The sequence below is a fragment of the Mirounga leonina genome, unplaced genomic scaffold, assembly GCF_011800145.1.
Source record: "Mirounga leonina isolate KUSES-001 unplaced genomic scaffold, KU_Mleo_1.0 Mir_173, whole genome shotgun sequence".
NCBI lineage: Eukaryota > Metazoa > Chordata > Mammalia > Carnivora > Phocidae > Mirounga > Mirounga leonina.
The window spans coordinates 1,069,796-1,091,663 of NW_023270447.1; the positions used below are offsets into that span (position 1 = coordinate 1,069,796).

General features: G+C 53.2%; 1 protein-coding gene across 2 annotated transcripts in view; it reads left to right on the plus strand.

Annotated features, from left to right (window-relative positions):
* The first annotated feature begins 202 nt into the window (after positions 1–202).
* The window catches only part of KCND3 (potassium voltage-gated channel subfamily D member 3), a 202,991-nt gene continuing 181,325 nt past the window's right edge, over positions 203–21,868 (plus strand). For both annotated transcript variants that reach the window (XM_035017764.1, XM_035017765.1), the window contains exon 1: positions 203–1,382. In XM_035017764.1, the coding sequence (XP_034873655.1) occupies positions 277–1,382 (1,106 nt within the window). In that variant the 5' untranslated portion in view covers positions 203–276. The remainder of the gene's footprint in view (positions 1,383–21,868) is intronic.

Consider the following 21,868-nt stretch of genomic DNA (forward strand, 5'->3'; position numbering starts at 1 on the left):
GCCGAGTGAGGTGCTCTCCCTAGGAGGGGAGGAAAAAGAATCAAGTCGCCGCCCTTGGGTAGTGACTTTGGTTTCATTGATTTGCCTTCCAGACTCTTGCCATCTCACTTGGCACTGATCCTTCCCCGTGTCCCGCTTCCTAGCGGGGAGGCAATCGCGGACTCACCCGGTTCTCTGCTCTCTCCTCCTGTCTCCCAGGGGTCGTGGAACGAACTCCAAGCTGGTGTGCGAAGCCTCCGCCTCCGAGCAGCGGCCGGCCCAAGAGCTGGAGTCAGCATGGCGGCCGGCGTGGCAGCCTGGCTGCCTTTTGCGCGGGCGGCGGCCATCGGGTGGATGCCGGTGGCCAACTGCCCCATGCCCCTCGCCCCTGCCGACAAGAACAAGCGGCAGGATGAACTGATCGTCCTCAACGTGAGCGGCCGGAGGTTCCAGACCTGGCGGACCACGCTGGAGCGCTACCCGGACACGCTGCTGGGCAGCACAGAGAAGGAGTTCTTCTTCAACGAGGACACCAAGGAGTACTTCTTCGACCGGGACCCCGAAGTGTTCCGGTGTGTCCTCAACTTCTACCGCACCGGCAAGCTGCACTACCCGCGCTACGAGTGCATCTCGGCCTACGACGACGAGCTGGCCTTCTACGGCATCCTGCCGGAGATCATCGGCGACTGCTGCTACGAGGAGTACAAGGACCGCAAGCGGGAGAATGCCGAGCGGCTCATGGACGACAACGACTCGGAGAACAACCAGGAGTCCATGCCCTCGCTCAGCTTCCGCCAGACCATGTGGCGGGCCTTCGAGAACCCGCACACCAGCACGCTGGCCTTGGTCTTCTACTACGTGACTGGCTTCTTCATCGCCGTGTCAGTCATCACCAACGTGGTGGAGACGGTGCCGTGTGGCACGGTGCCTGGGAGCAAGGAGCTGCCGTGTGGGGAGCGCTACTCGGTGGCCTTCTTCTGCCTGGACACAGCCTGCGTCATGATCTTCACCGTGGAGTACCTCCTCCGGCTCTTTGCGGCGCCCAGCCGCTACCGCTTCATCCGCAGTGTGATGAGCATCATCGACGTGGTGGCCATCATGCCCTACTACATCGGCCTGGTCATGACCAACAATGAGGACGTGTCCGGCGCCTTCGTCACGCTCCGGGTCTTCCGCGTCTTCCGGATCTTCAAGTTCTCACGCCACTCCCAGGGCTTGCGGATCCTGGGCTACACACTCAAGAGCTGTGCCTCTGAACTCGGCTTTCTCCTCTTCTCCCTCACCATGGCCATCATCATCTTTGCCACTGTGATGTTTTACGCCGAGAAGGGCTCCTCTGCCAGCAAGTTCACGAGCATCCCTGCCTCTTTTTGGTACACCATTGTCACCATGACCACCCTAGGGTAAGTCTGTGCCGGTGGCCAGTAGGGCGGAGGTTACATGGGAGGGAGGTTACATTTGGATGGTAGCTGGATCCGGCAGACAAGAATGGAGTCACTTGTCCAAGTCGTAGGAGCAAGGGGAGTTGCCTCATCAGAAAGAGGAAGGCACACGTGTGATTCATTTGGGGGGTGAGAGCTTGCTCTGAATTGAGTTTTCTTTTGGGGGGGCATGCATTTTATAAAACATGGAAAATTAAGCCATCATTTCTCTTTTCAGCCCTGCATTCTGTGTATGTGTGTGGAGTGGAGTGAGTGGTGATTGCTGGGTTCTTATATGCCCCTTCGCTTGTAAGGGCTGCCGCGGGGGAGGGAAACGGGGTAGCAGGTGGGAAGGAAGAAGGGCCTGAGGAGTTCGGTGAATGTGGTAAGGAGGGCACACAGTTCCATTAACCAGAAGATGCTGAGAGCACTCTCTTTGGATCCTTCCTGCATTTCTTCTCTGTAGTGTATCTGCAGGCTATTTCTCTTTTGCTTTCCTTCTCTTCTCTGCTGCCACAGACGCTCCAGGGTTTGGTGGCTCTGAGCAGACTTTCTCTAAGTGACTCTCAACTTGGGGTTCCTGCAAAGCGGAGCACCCGACTTGTTTTTTCTCACTGAAGGAGGAGTTCTCTGTGATTGAATGACCCGGCCTACCTGGGCCATGGTGAGATGGTCTGAAGAGATCACATGGTCAGACACAGAAGTAGCAGGATCATCCCGGGGAGGGAGAGGCACTCAGCAAGGGCCATGGGTGATGCCGTCTCTTCCATCTCCCCGAGGTCCCTTCTCTAGCTGAGGTCGCAGAAACGTGTTTATGGTGCTGGCATGCGAAGGTTTCCATCCGAGGAAGGGGTTCGGGAAGGAGATTGCAATCTTCCCCCTAACAGGATTAGAGCCAACAGCAGCCGCTTTATGGAGGAGACATGAATTTCTTAGGGGTTTCTGCTTCGGCCGTTGGAAGTCATTGAGGCTAATGCAAAATCCCTTTACAATTCGTATGCTGGGTCTGTATTTGCTTAGGCCAGGAAGGGTTATATTGCTGATGGAGAATTCATGAAGCTTTTTATTTGGTCTTTGACAATTTGGTTGGTGGCGTCCTGGTGATTTGATTTTTTTTTTTTCCTGGCTGACACCCCGTGGCGCTGGTGTCGGTTTTTCCATAGTGCTGTGTATGCTTATTGGGAATGACTGAGCAGGTGACAGGACCTTTTAAAATGATTACATTTGTCATTGGGCCACACAGGGGGGTGGGGCGGGCAAGGAGTGTCATTGTCCATTTGTGGAGGACACATTTGATGGGGGCATTTCCTTTCCCTCTTGTCCGTCGGACACAGGCCATCCTGCCCCTTCCTCTCTCTCCAACACACACATAGTTCTTTGAACAGCCACTCACACCCAGAGTGGGTAGGAGCGTCTGGTCGTTTGACCTTGTCTCTTGGCGCAGTGGGATATTTAGGGATAAAGTGGCCTGGGAACTGGTCACCGTGTCAGGAGAAGGAGGCATCTTTGCCCCTTCGAGGCCGACCCTGACCATCCCTTCACTTTCCTGAAGGGGAACCCCCCCCCCAGGCCAGGACCTCCCTGGCCCTGCGCCTGACGTGGCTGTGACCATCCCGCGTGCCCTTACCTGCCCTTTGATGGGACTCATGACACCAGAGTGATGCCTCAGGACTGCCGTGGGGAGAAAACAGGGCAGATGGGTGGATGTCAGAGTTAAAGTGGGATCGCTTCAGAGGAGATCGATGGAAACTTCAGGGGCCACCTGCCTATTACTTTTTATTATTAGGGTAACAGCATATGTGCTTCTACCGTGTGTCAGCGGTGCACTAAGCACTTTGCATATATTACCCCTTTGAGTCTTCACAACAGCCCTGCTAGGTGGGAAAAATGCCATCCCACTTTGCAGATGCAGCAGGCGAGGCCCAGAGAGATCAAGTACCGTACAGCTGATCGGGGCAGACCTGATTTCCCAATGCCAGTCTGGCTGTCTCCAGCGCCCATTCCCTGTTCACTCGCCACTCCGCGTGTCCCCATACCATTCGGGGCCGTGGGGGGAAAGTAGACCTCCAGGGTTCCATCTTTTATATTATGGCCTCGGGGGGTCAGTTTATTCTAGTCACGTCGCTCTTGAACACGGACACAGTGAGTACTGCAGGCACTGTCCTAGGCACACAGGGAATTTATAAACCAAACATTTCCATCTGGCCCGTTTAAATGCTGCCTTGGGAATCAGATGGCTGCATTCCTGGCAGAATCCGCTGTTTTACTGTCGCTGGGGAGACCACTGATGTCCTTTAGCATCCACCCTCTAGGTCAAGGGCGAGGCCAGTGTCAGGGGACGGACAGTCTTGGCCTTGTATGTACTTTCTGAGGGGGGGGAGGGGATGGCAGGGAGCAGGGGGCCTCTGCCAGAGAGTGAAGGTGAAGAGGAAGGAAAGGGGAGTAGCATGCTTCCCCTGACTGTGGCCCGGTGGGCTCCTCGCCGTGCTCTTCCGTGTGCATCAGAACGTCTGGCCTCTGGGAGGGGAAGCGAATGAGCAGGACAAGAAGTCTTCCTTCAGTCGTGTCTTCCTTAACCTCGGATAAGTAATGGGACAGCAGGGTTTTCTTCCTCCACCCTGGCTGGTGTGGTTGAATGCTGGATTGGGCAACTTTGACTTTGACCTGAGTTGGCAGGTGGAACCATTGCCAGGCTCACTGCTTGGCTATACATAGCAGGTACTTGGCAAAACGTTTTTTAATGGCTTGGTCATTGTGAATGGGGCGCCTTTTCCATTTGCCTGGCCTGATACTGTTCTCAGTCCTTTCCAGACCTGCCCGTCCACCCTTTCTAGGGTGGACCTAAGATGCATGCTCTGCCCCAGCCCTGGCCCCTGGGGGCAGAGGAGGGCAGCCTTCACCTGGCCTCTGGCCCATCCCCTGGGACACTCTGCAACATCAGGGGCGGGGGTCTTCTTGCTCTGCTCAGAGGTCTTCCCAACTCGACCCTGGAAACTTTTCCCTCTCCCCTGGCTGGTTCCTGTCCTCAACTTATTCACTGGCTAGCTGTAGGCCTAAGCGATTCCAGAGAGCCCTTCTTTTTCTTATTCCTTGCTGGCATTTGAGCCCCCAAGTGGCTGTGGGATACCAAGGGCCAATATTCTGCCACATTCCACGGTCTGTCCAGCTACTTCTAACAGCTCCCAGCAGACACTTCGTTCTTCCCGTCTGCAGACCCTCCCTGCCCTAATCCTGCCCCAAGTTCCCGTTTCAGTCTGGGAGAAACTGTCTTCGGCTCCTTTGCAGAGGAGGGCGGACTGACAGGCCACGGGGCTGGGCTGAGGACCGAAGTGCCGAGCAGAGTTCATGCTCCCTCACTCCAGTTCCCATCTCTGCCCGCCTTCCCAGGACTCACTGATGAGTTACTCAGGTGTCCTCCAGGGAGGGATCTCCTGGAACCAATCATTTCTGTTTATTTAATATCTCAAAATACCTTAAGCACACAGAACAATAACGGCCCAACTGCTGCCGAGGCTCAAGGATGGCTGACCTTTGCAGCTTCTTGTGCTGGTAGGGAGGACCTGCATGGCCAGCCATGTTTCCCTTATGCCCCCTTGACCGTAGAGCTCCCACATGCGCCACGAAAGGATTAATTTCAGTGCCCATAATTGCTGCTATAAATAAAATCCTCAATTATCTCAGCTAACAGAGGAAAGGGATAAGACAGAACTCCCAATATTAAATAAGACCAACATGTCTAGTTTATGAAGGTCGTCTATGTTGTAGACTTTTTAAAGCAGATTTTCCTTCTGAATTTTGTTTGACTTGGCTTGGCATCACGATTGGCCTAGACTTTCTGAGTCAGTCTGTGGGTGAGGCTCCAGTTCAGAGTGGGGAAGAGGAGAGCGTGCGGAAGGAAAGCCTCGCGAGTGAGCACCCACCAGGGCTATCGAAGGCCAGCTCCGAGACTGGAGGGGATGGGGCCGTCTTGGCTATCTTCAGGGCAGGGGGTGGGGGGCGTGGGGGCTTGGGAAGGGCCCAGAGGAGACTTGCTCCTGGTAAGATGGCCTGCTGCTGCCTGGTTGGCTTGCTTATGTGATTGAGACAGGCAGCCTATCTGTCACCCCATGCCCTGAGATGAGAGAGCTTTTGACAGTGTCCAAAAATCACTTTAACTAAAACAGAATCGATTTTTACTTCTTCCAAGCATGAAGCAGCCTCCAGGTGATTTGCATTTCCCTTTAAAACATAATCCTGGAAGGGGCCTGCCTGAGGTTTTGCAAGACTGGGAGTCCGGCCTGGACAATCAATACAGGCGCATCACGGAATGGGGTGCTTGACCAGGCTACCCCCCAGCGCCAGAAGTGGAGCCAATCTGGGATCTGGTTAACCCTTCAATCCTCCCAAATTCTGGCTGCACCTTCATCCACTGCCTCCGGGGCCCACCAGCCCTCCTCCCAACTCCCAAGTGCCTTGGCCTAGGACAGTGGTCAGCTGTGCCTACATGGATGGTGGTGTGTCCCCGCCCAGGGAGATCTGGTCATAGCCACACTTATTGGAAATGAATGACCCCAAGGTCTTTTCTTGGTTTGACACTTCTTAACCAACAGTTCTCGGGTGCTGCAATTCCTAAGAGAAGATTCCCGACAAGGAATCTTGCATTCATTCAACATTTATTGAGTGCTTACTGTGCGCCAGGACCTGCAAATACAAAGCGCCATGATTGCACATCAGCCCAGTGTAAGGTTCAGACAGCAAGAATTGAATGACACTCACTTCTCTTCCCTTTGAACCAAAACAAGAGATGGTGGCAAGAGCAGTAGACCAAGGGTCAGAAAAAGAGGCCTTTACTCATATTCTTCCTGCCACTCCAGAGACAACCCCTCAGTTCGCTCTGTGTCTGGCTAGCTCCCATCATCTGTCACAGCTCAGCCCCACATCATCTCCTCCAGAGTCCTTCCTGCCACCCCCAGTACCAGGGTGTACTAGGCACCCTTCTTCTTGCTTCCCACTGCAGCCCTGACGTACCTCTGTCTTGTCAGTTGCCATATTTTATTAACTTGATCCGCTTACGTGTCTTTCTCCCAGGATGTGAGCTCTTCAAGGGCAGATCTCTATGCCAGAGATCATTGTGTGATCTGTGCCTAAGTCAGGGTCTCACTAGATAGCTGTTCAACTAAACAGGTTTGTACCCCAGTTTACCTGTCTTCAGTTTCCTCACTTGCTAACCATCTCCTGGCCATTTTTTTTTTTAAAGATTTTATTTATTTATTTATTTGAGAGAGAGCACATGAGAGTGGGGAGGGTCAGAGGGAGAAGCAGACTCCCTGCCGAGCAGGGAGCCCGATGCGGGACTCGATCCAGGGACTCCAGGATCATGACCTGAGCCGAAGGCAGTCGCTTAACCAACTGAGCCACCCAGGCGCCCCTCTCCTGGCCATTTTAAGAACCAGTGGAAGTGCTATCCAAATGTGGGCTATTTGGTCAGATCAGACAAATATCCATTTGTGGGCAGGGTGGAGATGGGGAGGCCAAGCGGGGCGTTCTCTAGTTCTGACGTCAGCCTTAGCGTGGTGGGGCCTTTCTTGCACGGGAAGTTTCAACCCTCGTCCTTCAGTATTTTTGGCCACTTGGCCATGCTTCCCACTGTAGACTCTGGGGCCAGGGAAGAGCAGAAAGGGAGCCAGAGATAAGCGCCCCCGTCCATGAAATTTTCCTCCATTCGATTCTTTATGCAACCAATATTTGCTGAGTAGCCACTAGGCGCTAAGAATACGGCAGCAAAGAAAGTAGTCTCTGATCTTGTGGAGCTTACATTCTAGTGGAGGAGCCCAGATAGTATATAGATCAGCAGATAAATACATTCCGTGAGGCAGCAATTCATGCTCCAGAGAAAAATAAAGCCTCGTGGCATAAACAGGGAGCCCTGAGTGCGGGAGGGTGGTGGAGCAAGGGAAAGTTGCTATTTTATGTCAGGAGCTCAGGTGATATTTGAGCAGAGACCTGAAAGAATGTGGGTAGCTTAGGGAAAGCATTCCAGGCCAAGAGAACAGCAAATGCAAAGGCCATCAGGCAGGAGAGGGCTTGGCGTGCTGTTCTTGGAATAGATACAAGGTCCTAATGGTCAAGCGGCAGGAGCAGGAACCAGGTATAGGAGGTAATAGGGGAAGCAGCTCATGTAGGGCCCTCGGGATCAAAGGCTTGGCCCTTTGTCTTTTTCTCTGCCTGGAATGGGAAGCCATTGGAGGGTTTTAAGTAGGCCTCACTTAGGTTTGCAAAGGATCACTCTGGCTGCTGGGTAGTGAATACTTTGTCGGGAGAAGCCACCATCATAGTCTATGCAGCGGATGATGATGGTGGCTGGGCCAAGGGCGTTGGCAGCGGGGAGGGGGGAACTGAGAGATTTTGCGTGCATTTGAAGGCAGGGGCAACAGGGAGCGATGTTGGTCCTGCTTCTACCACGACAGCCGCCCAAGACTTTCTCAGCTCCCGTGGCAAGGACCGGCCCAGGAAGACATGGTCCTAAAGACCTTGTCCACCCCGGAAGAAGCATAGCACAAGAAGGGGCCTCTTGCAAGAGGGGGGCTTCAATGCCCAGGGCGGTGAGACCCCAGCATGGATGGAGTGAACAAGCCCCAGAGCCCAAGTTGGAGCATGGGTGTCTGAGATCCGGGCTGGGGCTGCCTGCAAGCAGGAACGTCTGTCTGCACCTGGTTTGGGGTTTCCTTTCTTTTCTTTAAAGGTTTTATTTATTTACTTATTTATTTATTTAGAGCACATAATTGGGGGGAGAGGCAGAAGGAGAGGGAGAGAGAGAGAATCTCCAGCAGACTCCGCCCTGAGCACAGAGCCTTACGTGGGGCCTCAACCCACGACCCTGAGATCATGACCTGAGCCAAAGCCAAGAGTCGGAAGCTTAACCAAATGGGCCACACAGGCACCCCTGTGGTTTCCTTTCAACACAGCAGTGAATACCAAGCATCTGCCAAGGGCTGGGCACTGTGCTTACCATGCCGGGGGACAGTCTTGGTTCAGAAAGGGAAATGGAAGTCAGTGGCTCTGTTAGCAGCTGAGATGGAGGGGTGGGCAGGGTGTCAGTGCTGCAGGTCGGGGAGGGATGGATTCACACGGATGGGATAGGAGACTTTCGGGTGCTTCACACTAGAACCATTACTTTAGATTGCTCTTCCAAGCCAGCAATTCAAATTGCTCCAATTTGGGGGAGGGGATTTTCAGGCTGATGCCCATTTCACAGCTCTCCTCCTAAATCTCTCAAAATCAATCTCAATCTCTCTCTCTCTCCCTTTCTCTGTTTGGTTTTGTTTGGGTTTCCCTCTTCAAACACACCCGTAAACATAAACATGATTCTTCCTGAGGAGCAGCAATTATTCTGCCTGAAAATAGTGTAAATAAAAGGAAGCCTGGCCCTCCCTCTCCTCAGGGGAGGGCCAGAACCACTCAATAACTGCTAGAGTGTTTTTGCCTCTCTCATCCAGGAGGGAGCTCCTGTTCTGGGCCACGCAGGGCTCACATACAGTCATGGCTGGGAGCTTCCCCGTCCCCCCCCCCCCCCCCCGCCAACCCCTCCCCGGGCAGGGAGAGGAGCAGAGACTTAGTTGGGAGGCTCCCAGCCCCTGTGCTCGGGCAGGTGGCCCTGAACACAACCAACTCCTTCCAAGAAGCCGACACCGTACTCATATCCTAAGTGCTCATCCTCTGGTAATATCTAAGCAGTTTTTCTTTTTTGGAAGTAGGGACCAGTCCCGCAGCAATCTCTTTTGGAAAGAGTGTTCCATAGTGACCTCAGACCAACTTCCAATGGGGACTTGTTTGTGACAAGGGGGAAGGAGTTACCACAGTGCCTTGGAGCGCCCAAAGTTCTGGGCCAGAGGGCTCAGAGACCGTGGCCTCCAAGTTGAGTCCCGTGCTCGGGCCTCCGTCCAGCCCGCGTTTCCCAGGCCGGAACCGAGGCCTCTCCTCCCCGGCCCCCACCTCCCTCTGCCCAGTGCCATGCAGATGTCGGGTGCATGGGAAGGTGGGGGACCAGGAGGGAGGATAACTCAGCTTTGGCTGACCATGACTGGATGGAGGAAGATTGCATCTGGCTCGTGTAATCATATTCTGGGTGTCAGGACTGGAATGAGCGTCATTAAACTGAATCAGAAAAATTGTTTTAATATAAGTGCCACCTCACACACAAGCTCATTGATGGAGAGATGGATGAGGCTGGGGACGCCTCCTTTGTAATGTGATGCCGTAAAATCCCATCACCTTCATTTCCCACGGAGCCAACGCATCATAATGCCCACGAGTGGCAGAACAGCTTGAATTTAATATACAGAAAGTCCAATCAAACAATAAATGGATGGAACTATATAAAGAAACCATTTTCTGGGAGGCTGGCTCCATTCTCTGGGATTCAGCTCCCTGACACATGAAATGTGCATCAATTTTCCCCAACTAATGCAGCTGCGGAATCACCCCATGTGGTATTTGTTTGCTTCAGAAGTGGAAGAGGGGAGCTTGCCCCCCTACATTATCTGGCTATCAGTGCAGAATTGCAAATCTCATTTTCTGTGGTTTGCGTGTGGCGGTCCCTGGTGACACAACGAGGCACCATCCCGACGCCCGCAAGGCTGGAAGCACAGCCCTCTTCCATCCCAGAACCTTACTCGGTCCCACTGACGCTTGGGCGTTTGTCCTTAAAACACAAATCGATTCTGGACCCTGAGCTGCCAGGGGGCTGGGATGTCTCTGCCCTTGCGGTCGTCTGAAAGAAACCGGCCAGTGCCGAGTGCCTGTGACACCGTGACTGTCCAGTCTTGCCTCGAGTTTGCGCAGGGCAGACGTTCCGTCCCAAACTGGACCCCCCCACCGGCTAGGCCTCCGTCGTTCTTTCCATCCCTCTTACTCAGCCAGCTCTCAGGACTGTAGAGACAGATACCACCCCGATTGGGCACACAAAGTTAAAAAGGAGTATCAGCTCCTCGACAGTCATACAATATATGTCAAAGACTGACGGCGATGATACTTTTATGCTTCTGGTGGGAGATTCTCTCCAGCATGATGGTTCCAGTGTCCAGGATAACTTAGAGTTCACCATAATTACAGGCTTAGAGCTGCTGAGAAGTATCATTAGTTTATTTTTACTTCTTCCTGGTCGTGCATACTTAAGCAGAAAAAAAAAGTAGGGGAATTGTAAACTAAATGATATTAAAACCACAGACAGCATAAATCTTGATGCAGTTTAACAAATATTATACCCCGTGTTTGTGATGCATGCTGTTAGTCAGTGTTGGGGAAATAGAAATAAATAAGCCCTCGCTCCTGTCCCTAAGAAGTTTACAGTACAGCAGGGGATTTGAGTATGTTTATGAGCAGACGAGGGAGGATGGGGCATGTTCCAAAGTGATCAGGAAGTGTTTGGCACAGAATAAATGCTTAATAAATATTTGCTGCTGAATGAGTGATTGGCTTCACGGGAAAGGTGACATTTCAGCTAGACCAACAACAGTGGGTAGGATTTTGAGATGCGGAAATGGGAAATCCGAGTAAATTGCAAAAGGGCACGGTGCTTGGGAGCTTAACCAATATGCTGCTTTGCTGGTGTTTAGGGCATATGAGGGGAATGGCTGGAGGTAGGCAGGAATAAGAGGCTTGCTAGAGACACGGAGGTCTTAAACTATTAGGCTAAGGCATTTATTTGGTAGGTGTCAGGGAGCCACTAAAGGTGGTCCGTGTTGCAGTGATCAGGAAGATTTATTTGGAGCGGTGTTCTGGTTGAATGTTAGACCCATTGTGAGGTCAGCCAGCAGACTGATCCAGGAAGGGCGTGTGGGAGGCCTGATTGGGATGGTCACAGTGGAAAGGGACAGAAGGAGGTAGAGTGGAAAGGCATCCAGGAGAAGAGAAGTCTAAGTGAACTCTGGGATTATAAGACTGGGTGATTGGTGATGGGGAGACGGCGAACGTCAGAGGAGGAACAGTTTGGCAGAAGGGCAAGGGAAAGGTAGAGACCGTGAACTTGACTTTAGAGCTTGGGTATTTGCAGTTGACCCTGGATGGCTTGGAGGGAGGCGGCAGGCAGGTGGGAAAGTGGGTCTGGAGCTTAACACGGAGAAGGGGGCTAGCAAGGCAGTTTGGGGATGGGCTGCAGCAGGGAATAGATATTACCAAAGAAAACCGAAGGGAGGGTCGAGGAGAGGCCCCACTTCTTGGCACCTTGCCTCCTTAAGGAACGCTGCTCCCACCCGTGGAATGGCTTTGCGGACACTTGCATTCAGCTTCTCTCCTTGGCCCGTGGGCATTCCCTGTCATGCTGCATCTCTGCTGGGGCCAAAAGGTCATATTGGTTTTCTGAGTCAAACAAGGTTTTCTTTTAGTCTCATACAATGCTAATTAAATAAACAGCTCTGACCCAGGAAGGCAGAATTGGTTTATGGGCTTTGCTAAACAATAATACTAAAAGGATCCTCACATTGCCATGTGGAGAGGATAGATGGGGTCTGAATGGTCACAGACCAACAAAGCGTCTGTGCCTGGCCCGGGGCAATGCTAACTCAGAGTGGCCCAGCCTCCGTGGGCGGCTGTGTCCTGGTCCTTGCAGGGCCAGACCCCTGAGCAGAGGCTTTGGGGATTCAAGATGCTGCCCGTGCCCCTCATTGCCCTCTTCTCCTTAGGGAGAAATGCCGGATGCCCTGCTGGCATCCCTGGGAACCTCCTCTGGCCTGTCCCCTCCCAGACATACCTGTCTTGGGCCCTGTGGTAAGCAACGGGCACAGCGATGGCTCAGTAATTCAGCAAGCATACATTGAGCTGTGCCTGTGAGCAAGATGGCGTCCTGGTTGACCTAAGGGGCTACAAAGAAAAAAACGGGGCGAGGACTAAATCCTGTGGGGTGGGTGTTAGGCTCTCATTCTACATCTGAGAAGACTGAGATGCGGAGAGTGTAGGGAACTTGCCCCAGCTCATACACTGTAGTAGCATGAGTGGGCTCGGACTGAAGTCTCCTGACTCCTTTAGAGTCTTCACAAAGAGCTTCGGCCCAGGAACAGAGATGCCGTGTGTGCACAGAGCTATGTGTCCGGGCTCCACAAGGTAAGAGGTATGAGGAAAGGGTAGCAAAGTGTGAGGGGAAGGTGCAGGAGGCAGGAATCAGAGATGGCTTCTCGGAGGAGGTGGCATTCCAGTTGACCCTTGAAAGGTTGTAGTGCAAAAGTTAGATGTGTTCATTCCTTTGATCATTTATTCAACAAATACGGTGGGTCTGCATGTGCCAGGCCACGTGCTGGGGCCTGAGGAGGTACTCATGAACTGAACAGACAAGTCCTCTGGGGTCGGCATTCTCGCCAGAGCTGCAGACGATAAAATGAATGTATAAAATGGGATGGTTGAAGTAAAAGCCAAGAAGAAAGAGAGAAAGGTGGTAAGGGGAGAGACAGGGAGGGCATCGGCCCCACTGGAGAGAGATGAGGAGTCAGGACATGAGGATTCAGAGGGACAGCTCCTCTAGCCTCTCCCCAAGTGGAAGTGCTCTCTGCAGTTGGTTAGGAGTCCAAGGGAGGCTGGCCTCGGGACAGAAATGATGATTTAATAGCTATGTTTGAGTCTCGTTAGGGTTGCTGTCCAGAAGGCTGAGAAGCAGCTGTTTGCCATGCTTGCTGGAGACTGAGTGAGAAGAGATAGGCTCATTCTGACGTGTGAGGGACTTCTGGTCCTCACCATCATCATCGACAACAACAACAACAATAATAGCTGATAATATCGAGCTTTGATGGTGTCCCAGGTCCTGTGCTAGATATAAATTATTTATATGCATTTCCTCATTTAACTCCCCCATTAACCATAGGAGAGAGAGGTTACTGTTGTCTGTGTTTTAAAGCTGAGGAAATGGGAGGCTGCTCAGAGCCTACCGCTGGTAACCAGAGAGGCTGGGACTCACACGTGCACTGGTCTGACCCGCAGGCTCTCTTACGCTCTCCCTAACGACCCAGATTTCCCTGGGGAGGCCCTTGGGGGAAATCGCCTTCCACAGCCTCTGTCTCCGGCAGAGGGAGGCAGACACAGCATCCCCAGTGCGCTAATGTGCCTGGGCCAACAACTCTCGCGCCTCTTGGCAAAGGTCATGAGCATAAGGAGTGGACAGAGGATGGCGATGGAGGACAGAGCAGAGCCTCTGGGGCCAAGGCCAGCAAGGATCAAGCTCCTCTGGGCCCACAGAGACATGACTGCAGGTGACAGGCAGGGGGCAAGGTGGCCAACAGGCCCAGTGAATCCTGGTGAACAGGGGGGAGGATGGAAAAAAAGGAGATGGAAAATTTTAGTGTAGTAGTAGAATTTGTGCAAAAAAAAAAAAAATTAAGGAAGAGGGAAAGTGGTAAATATGCATACTATGTAAATATCCTATGTAAATTTCTTTTAGAATAACTTTGGAAAATCTCGTGCCATCTTCCTCCCTGGAGAGATTCTGGTCCCAGGTGGCTTTGTTGCCATATCCTCCGTCTGGGTGGTCTGGGTGGTCTGGGTGTTGGGGGGATCCCCACCCACTCCTCTGCAGGCCTTTGGGCACAATGGCCTTTCACTGGCCCCTCCGAGCACCCTGGAGAGATGGCAGGTGAGGCAACAGAGAGTTGGGGGCCAGTCACAGAGTTTTGGAATGGAGCGGGGAGCAGCTCTGCTGGGGAGCCTGTCAGAGCCCGGCAACAGAACGCAGCCTGGCTCGTCCTCCACGCCCCTCAGCTCTAGGCCCTGCACAATGCTGGGCGGCCTGTGGATCCCAGGGATGGGGCAGGCAGGGGTAGGGTGAGGAGTCTCCTGGGGAGTGTCACCCAACAGGTCACGGGTGTTACTTTGCACCCACCCTCCATGAGGAATCACGGTACCAGGTGTGACTCTTTCTTCATGAGTTGTGATTTGCCATATGTGACCCTACATTAGTTTTTCTTGTTACCTCTCTTCCCTGGCCAGTTTCTCTTCTGCCTCCAGAAGCTGCTAGAAGTTCTCTCCAGAGTTTCATATCTTGAGGGCTTGTGTCTTTGGAGCCAAAGCCTCCCCATCTCCCTCTCCTCCCTCCCCTCTCCAGCAGAAGCTTCTCTCTGGACTAGCAAAAGGGCATTGTGTCGATTAATAAAACATTTTCCTGCAGTCCGATTGCCATGCTCAGAGTTTGGACAGGGCTTAAGGATGATGAAGCGTTATGCCAACCCCCCACCTCACACACCGTGTTTGACTTTCTTAATATTTCCATGTAAGGTCAGCTTCTCATCTGAAGAGCAGAAGCTGTTGCATTCATGCTCTGAGTTAGGTGCTGGCCCACGTGAGTTGACCGAATCCTTTGGCTGGGGTGGGGCTCCCTAGGGCAATGGAAAGACCACTGGATTAGGAGCCAGGAGATGTGGGTTGTGGGGCTGGTTTTGGCAGGCTCTGAGACCTTGGACACTCTGCTTTCTCTCTCTGGTCCTCAGCATCCTCTTCTGAATGATGAGGGGTTGAATTTAATGAGTTTTCACCTCTTAGACAGTTCCACAAGCTTTAAGTTTCTCACTCTTGGAAGGAAAACTGATTTTTAGTCCAGTAGCCTGGATGATTCACAGCCTGGAGAACCCTCCCCCCACCCCCCACCGGTGGATGGGCAGGGCATTGGGGACCTTCCCATTTCCCTTTCTTCACCTCCAAAGAGGAAAAAGTTAAGAGTCCCTGGCCAAAGTGACCACAGAAAGGCAAGTCTGCAACGGGGCCTGGGAGGTCCTGCTTGGAGACTCCCCCAGAAAGCTCCAGGGTGTCTGATGGTGAGCTAGGATGACGTACACGATCAAGGTCAGCAGCCCACAGCCACATAGAACTGTGTTTGGAGAGAGCAGGGAATTGTGAATTCAGCCCCAGGGCTCCTCCACATGGGCCAGATGGGGGGAAGGCATAAGATGTGGGACCATCAGACAGCTATTTGAGCTCCACAAGTCTTGGGTTTAGAAAGAGTCTAGTTTGCTACCCCCTTCAGAGCTGGACCCCCCCCGTCCCCGCAACAACCTCCCCAGCAGATGGCAACAGGTCTGCCTGAACTTTCAGGGATGGATGTTTACCCTTTTGGCTACAGTTCATTCCATTAGGGAGAGAGTCAGTGATCACCACCCTCCTCTGTGTATTCAACCCAAGTCTGCTTCCTCTACACCCCAGAAGGGCGAGGGCCTTGAGAACCCAGAAGGTTCTGTGAAGGAAACCGTTCTGCAAGGCAATTGTAATTATGGTTGGGGAAGTTACCAGGGGACTCGGTGGCGAGAAGACCCTGGGACATCTGTCCTGGCACAGCCTCAGGGTGACCCAGCCCCAGCCCGGGGAAGACCCAAGCCCTTCAGGGAATGGAAGCTTCATGGGTGAACAAGCTCCAAACCATGCCCTTTGAGTGAATAGCGAAGGGCCCGCACAGCACGGATGGGTGGATTCTGGGGCCAGTGGAACCGCCACCCCTCCCACTGTCTCCCGTCATGCCATCCCCATCAATGCCTGCACCAGGGGCTGGTTCTTGCTTGTCCCACCCCATCCCCCCAGCTTACTTCTCTCCCCCTGTTATCCTGTGGGTCTGGAAATGACCCTCCCTTCTCCACTCCCATTATTTTATGGCATGAGCTCACCACAGGAATGCAGGGGAATCTATATGTGCTATTAGCATTCACGTGGGCAGTGCAGCTTACATTACCTTGAGGTGTTTGAATGAAACCAACCATTTAATGATCACAGAGGACTGGGGAGAGGGTGAGCAACGTGTGGGCTCTCTCTGGCTAGGAGCATCTCGTGGGCTTTCTTTCCAATGTGCAGAGAAGGCAAGGACCGAGGGGCGGGCAGCTGGTGGTGGCAGTGAAGGGAAACTTGGTGGAAATGGGCCAGGTGAGTGAGTCTCCTCCTGGGGGGGGCTCTGTGCCTTCTGTCACCGCCATCAGAAAGCCTGGGTAAACAGCCCTGTCTGCGTAGGTGGCCCTCACTCCCCCAACGCAGGCACTGTGGTCCCAGACCCCAGCTCCCAGCAGAGTGCCTGGCACACGGAAGGGGCTCAGCTGTCAGGTTCTGGCCCATCCCTTCCTCATCATGCCCTGCCAGGTCACCTCAGCCACAGCGAGAGGCACCTGCACCCGTGTGGGTCAGAGAAGATGGCGGACGGAACTTTAAACCAGGGAGGACTGGACGATGTGTCAGGTGCGAGGTTTGTGCATTTCATGGCGCGAGATGAGGGAGGATGTGCCCATATTCGGGGTGGGGCATGTAGCTCTGGGCCATTTCCTATCCAGATAGGGCCGGGCCGCACACATCATCAGATCTGCTCGAACTGGAGATGCCACGGACGAGAGAGAACTTGTACAAGTGTGTACTTCTCGGGAGGAAGTTGGCTTGGAGAGCTGGAAAGGGAAAGTGTTCCAAATGAAAAGCAAAAGTTGGAGGAGAGACTCAGAACCAGGCACCATGCTCATGGCACGTGCGTGTGCACGTGTGTGTGCAGGCGCACGCACATATGAAAGCCCACTGGCAAGGAGGGGTGGGGAGGGAGTTCTCAGTGTAACCCTAGGCTGTTGCTGGCCCTGGGGAACCTCTAGGTCTTGTGCTCTTTTTGCCATCTGGAGTGTCTCCATTCTTGGAAGTTTCGTCTCCTGAGAGGTGACCCTTCTCCCCTAGCAGAAGCATCATCCTGAGCCAGGACTCGGGCTTCTGGTTCTCACATAAGCCCCTCACCCACCCACCCCTTTTTCCCAGAGAGTGACTCTGTGCCTGGAGAATTCAGAGGATTGATGGGGATCTTGTCTTTATGAATTTTTTTTTTTTAGATTTTATTTATTTATTTGAGAGAGAATGAGATAGAGAGAGAGAGCATGAGAGGGGGGAGGGTCAGAGGGAGAAGCAGACTCCCTGCCGAGCAGGGAGCCCGATGCGGGACTCGATCCAGGGACTCCAGGATCATGACCTGAGCCGAAGGCAGTCGCTTAACCAACTGAGCCATCCAGGCGCCCTTGTCTTTATGAATTTGACTACTCTGGGGACATCAGGTAAATGAAGATGTTAGATCTTTTCCTTTAAAAAACTACGAAATATATCAAACATACAAAGAAAAAAAATCTTGCCATCTTTCAGGCAGCATCTGTAAAACTCCCTTCCGCCCACAGAAGTGAGTGCCTTTCATTGGGGTGGCAGGATTATTTAATGAAACTCATGTTATAGGATAAAGGCAACTTTATTTTAATGGGGCAGGGGGCTTGTGTAGATACAAAGGTATGTGTGTTCTATTGTAAAAAAAAAAAAGTTAAAAATCTTTCTTTCATGTTAATTGCTTAAAATTAAACCAACCAGAGAGACCAGAGACCAGTTTGGTTAAAATTAAAACCAAACCAGAGAGATTCAGTAGTCCTCGGATTTGTAGTCTTGTTGACACAAAAATGTGTTGGGGGTGGAGGTGGAAACCGGAAGCCTCTGACCACAGAAGCGTGGGAATCCGCTCTGGTCGGTTTCCTTTATTCATTCAACAAACATTCCTGTCCTGCTGACCAGGTGCGCCTTGCTCTAGAGGTGATGAAAAACTCACCAGGTGAGGTCACCAGGCACAAAAAATGAGTCAGATGAACTGCAAGGACACCTGTAGTTATGCTCCCTGGCAGAGTTCAGGACTATGCACTTTGGGTAATGCGGGCAAGGTGAAGGAAGCAGTCCTCTCTGCTGGCCTAGCAGGAAGGGATTACCCTTGGGGGCATGGCCGGGGCCTGGCGGGACCCCTAGCTCCTGCACTTCCTGTCCTTGTAAGCGCAGGAGTCCATTCTCTCCTTTTTCCTATTCTTTCGTCTAAACCTCCTCGTAACAGCTAAAATTTCAACAATATAAACTTTGGTTCTGTCCAAGAGGGCTCCCCACATGGATCTGTGCTTCCTTCCCAGCTCCAAGTTTGGTGGTCTTTTCCTTCAGACCTTCAGACCTGTGCCCCCCAGTGTAGTCCCCTGGCTGGCCATGCCTTTGACCTTGTTGTTTGGGGCTGGCCATCCTGCTTGAGGTAGGAGGTTCCTGGCCAGGGGCTCTGCTGCCCCCACCCCACCCGGCTGCCCTGGGGGCTGAGGAGATCTGTACCTCTCCACATGCCTGGAGCCCGTTCTTGGCCACCTGCTCACCACAGCCCACAGGTTGGAAATTCTAGAATCCTTGGTTTCACCTCTACCCACCTGGCGCTCTCAAGGTCCCAGCTGGGCCATCCTCGGTGGCAGTCCGCTTTGGCCCAGCACCGTCTGCCAAGTCAGAGAAGACAGTGAAATCCTGGAGTCCAGTACTGTGGTCCAGGCGGAGTCTTGGCCCCTTCGCCCTTCCTGCCCAGCCCTGGTCAGGAGCCCAGGCAGCCATAATGGTACCTAACTCCCTGTTTCCCTCCTTCCGCTGAATTGCAATAGAGTTATAACCAGAAGGCAGTTCAGAGGCTCTGGCTTGGGGAGGGGGACGGAAATTAAGGAGTGAGGAAAGGGATGAGTCCTCTTCTCCCTTTTTGTGGAGGACTGATTCCCCCCGACCCCTGAGACCATGCCTTGAGGAGGGCAGTAAGATGATGGAAGAAAAGCTGAGGATTTGCTTAGGCAGGAAACCTTTCAAAAGAGCAGAAATCCCGTATGTGTGTCGGTGCAGCAGTGGGAGAGATGGTGCAGCCTGCCTAGTTTCCTCCCAGACCCAGAAGGCCATCTGGCTGTCAGGTCCCCCGTAACCTTCTTTGCATCCAGCAAGGCTCCCTGTCAGGCAGGCTCTGCTGAGGTCCAGCCTCTGTGCCTCATGATAGGGTCGGTTCAATGCCTCGGGCCCACCCTAAGTGGAGCTGGAGGTCTGCTAGTCATCCCCCTTGCTCCGTGGAACGACTCGGCAGGGCTGTCTATTCTAATAATAATGACAGGAAGCCCTTCATACAGCGGGCCAGGCAGTATTCTAAGTGCTCTGCATTTGTTAACTGGGTAGGCGTTATTATTCTCCTCCCTTTACAGATGAGGCATGGAGAGATTAACTTGTCAAAGATACTTTCTTTGATACTTACTTTTCTTTTTTTTTTTATTTTTATTTTATTTTTTTTTATTTTTTTAAAGATTTTATTTATCCATTTGAGACAGAGAGAATGAGAGAGAGAGAGAGCACATGAGAGGGGGGAGGGTCAGAGGGAGAAGCAGGCTCCCCGCTGAGCAGGGAGCCCGATGCGGGACTCGATCCAGGGACTCCAGGATCATGACCTGAGCCGAAGGCAGTCGCTCAACCAACTGAGCCACCCAGGCGCCCTGATACTTACTTTTCTTAAAGTAGGATTTCAAACCCAGCCATTCTGGCTCCCAACCCCTCTGACCACTACACTAGACTGTCACTCCTGTCCGTGTTCATGATATTTTTTCATCACTTCCTTTGTGGGATTCCATATCAGTTCACTTGTATTGTATGACAAACCACCCCAGAAAACTAGTGGCTTAAACCATAAACATCGGTTATTTCTTATGACTCGGTGGGTTGGCTGGGCCGTTCTCTGGGTCTGCACTGGCTCAGCTGATCTCTCTAGTTAGCTGCTCGGCTGGGAATGGATGGTCTAGGACGGCCTCACCCATTTGGCGGCTGGCTGGAGCCATGGGGATGGATGACATGGCTCTTGTCTCTTATCATCCAGTGGGCTGGCCTGGATCCTTCAACTGGTGGCAGGTCACTGAGGTCGCAGGAGCTAAAAGAGAAGTGAACCCCAACACACAAGCATTTTTCAATCCCCTGCTGTGTCACATTTGCTAATGTCCCGAGAGCCAAAGCAAATCCCATGTGCAAGCCCAGGTTCCAGGGGGTAGAATATCAATTCTGCCTTTTGATGGGAGGAACCACAATGTCACATTACACAGGGATGTGAATACAAAAGGATGGGAAGAATTGGTGGACATTTCTGCAACCTGCCACAGGGTCATTACTGTGAGCTCTGTGGACTCAGTTTTATAGTGAGGGACCAGTGGGGATGTAGGGACAGGCTGGGGGATGGTCCACGGGGGACATTAGCCTGGTCAGCCTTCCAGCTTGTTTTCATGATGCCAACACGAGGGCAGTGGCTTTAAGTCCCTAAGTGTGGGAGGTAACGGAGCATTGTGGTTGTTTTGATCGGGGTTGGGGAAGGCGGTGAAGAGAATGGATTCTCCTCTCTGGTGACGCCAGAGGCGAAAAGCCATAGACTTGTTCCTTCCTGAGAACTGTGATCGCTGCTGGAGGCTAGGCCTGGCCTCTCCAAGGAGGCCCCTTGTGCATGGGCGGGGATGGCCAGAGCAACAGAACCATCACTGGTAACTAACTCTTGGCTCGCCCCGGAATACCAGATGGTGTGCCAGCAACTTGGGCCAGGGAGACGCAGGGCAGAAACTACGGGGAGAACAGAAGTGGGACTGTAGCTGCCGGAGGGCTCAACTCCATGGGTACCAGTCGCACAGGCAAGCAGGGCTCTGGGTGAGCCCCGGAGTCTTCAACACAAGAAAACTGAGATGCCAACCCCTCTGTCGGCCAGGCAGCACCCAAGGGCAGATGGGAGCCGGGATCGCCTTATTTCCCGGCCAGCGCTCATCCCTCCGTGCCATCAGATCATCTAAGGTGTCCCTCCGGCCTCCCTTAAAATAACCAGTTCATCATCCGGTTCCCATGCCTCGCTGCAGAGCTTCAGCGTGGGGAAGGGGGAGAGAAGATGCATCATAGATGCAAAGGGTGGCAGTGAGGAGGGAGCTTGGTAGCTGCTCGCAGCTGCTGCAGAGGAGACGGGCCCTTGCCGAGGCACTGAGCAGAGGTCAGGCCTGGCTTGCAGACACCGACGAGGCAAACGAGAGCGCCATCCCCATCAAACCAGCCTCCGCCCTCCTCTCGCTCGGCGCTGCCTGGAGTGAAAGAGGCCAATGATTATTTATCAGGGAGGTGGTCAGGAAATTGGACACATTCAACAAAGACCAGGAAACATCGTGCCAACTGGGTCTGATGGGGTGACCAGGCTGCTCGGAGCACAATGGTCTCACTGGCGTCAGTGTTTGCTTTCTGAGGGACAGCTGAGGACGCCCCCTGCAGATGTGATGAATGCGGGGGGACAGGCCCTCTGGGGCCAGCCAGAACCCCGGCTGTCGGCTCCTGGCGGGACAGCCGGGGAGCAGCAAAGTAGGCCGGCCTGTAGCCCAGGTCCCTGGGTGGAGAGAGCTTCACCCTCCGTGGCACCTCCCTCCTCCCTGGGACAAGAGGGAGGCCGCGCTCCTGGGCAGAAATGCCCCACTGCTCTGGCAGAGGCGGGAGGAGGTAGGGCATGACCTGGGGGCCTTCCCTAGGGTGGAAGTGGGCGTTTGGATGGGGTTCCCCCAGGCACTCGCTACCCTCCCCCACCCATGGCCGAGGCCCCAGGCTCCCCTCAGGCTCCTCATTAAGAAATAGAAAGATGAGTGCCCACGGGAAGGTGCTCTGGAAACAGTCTGTTCTGTTCTCTCCCCTGTCCCCGGGGACCTATGCTC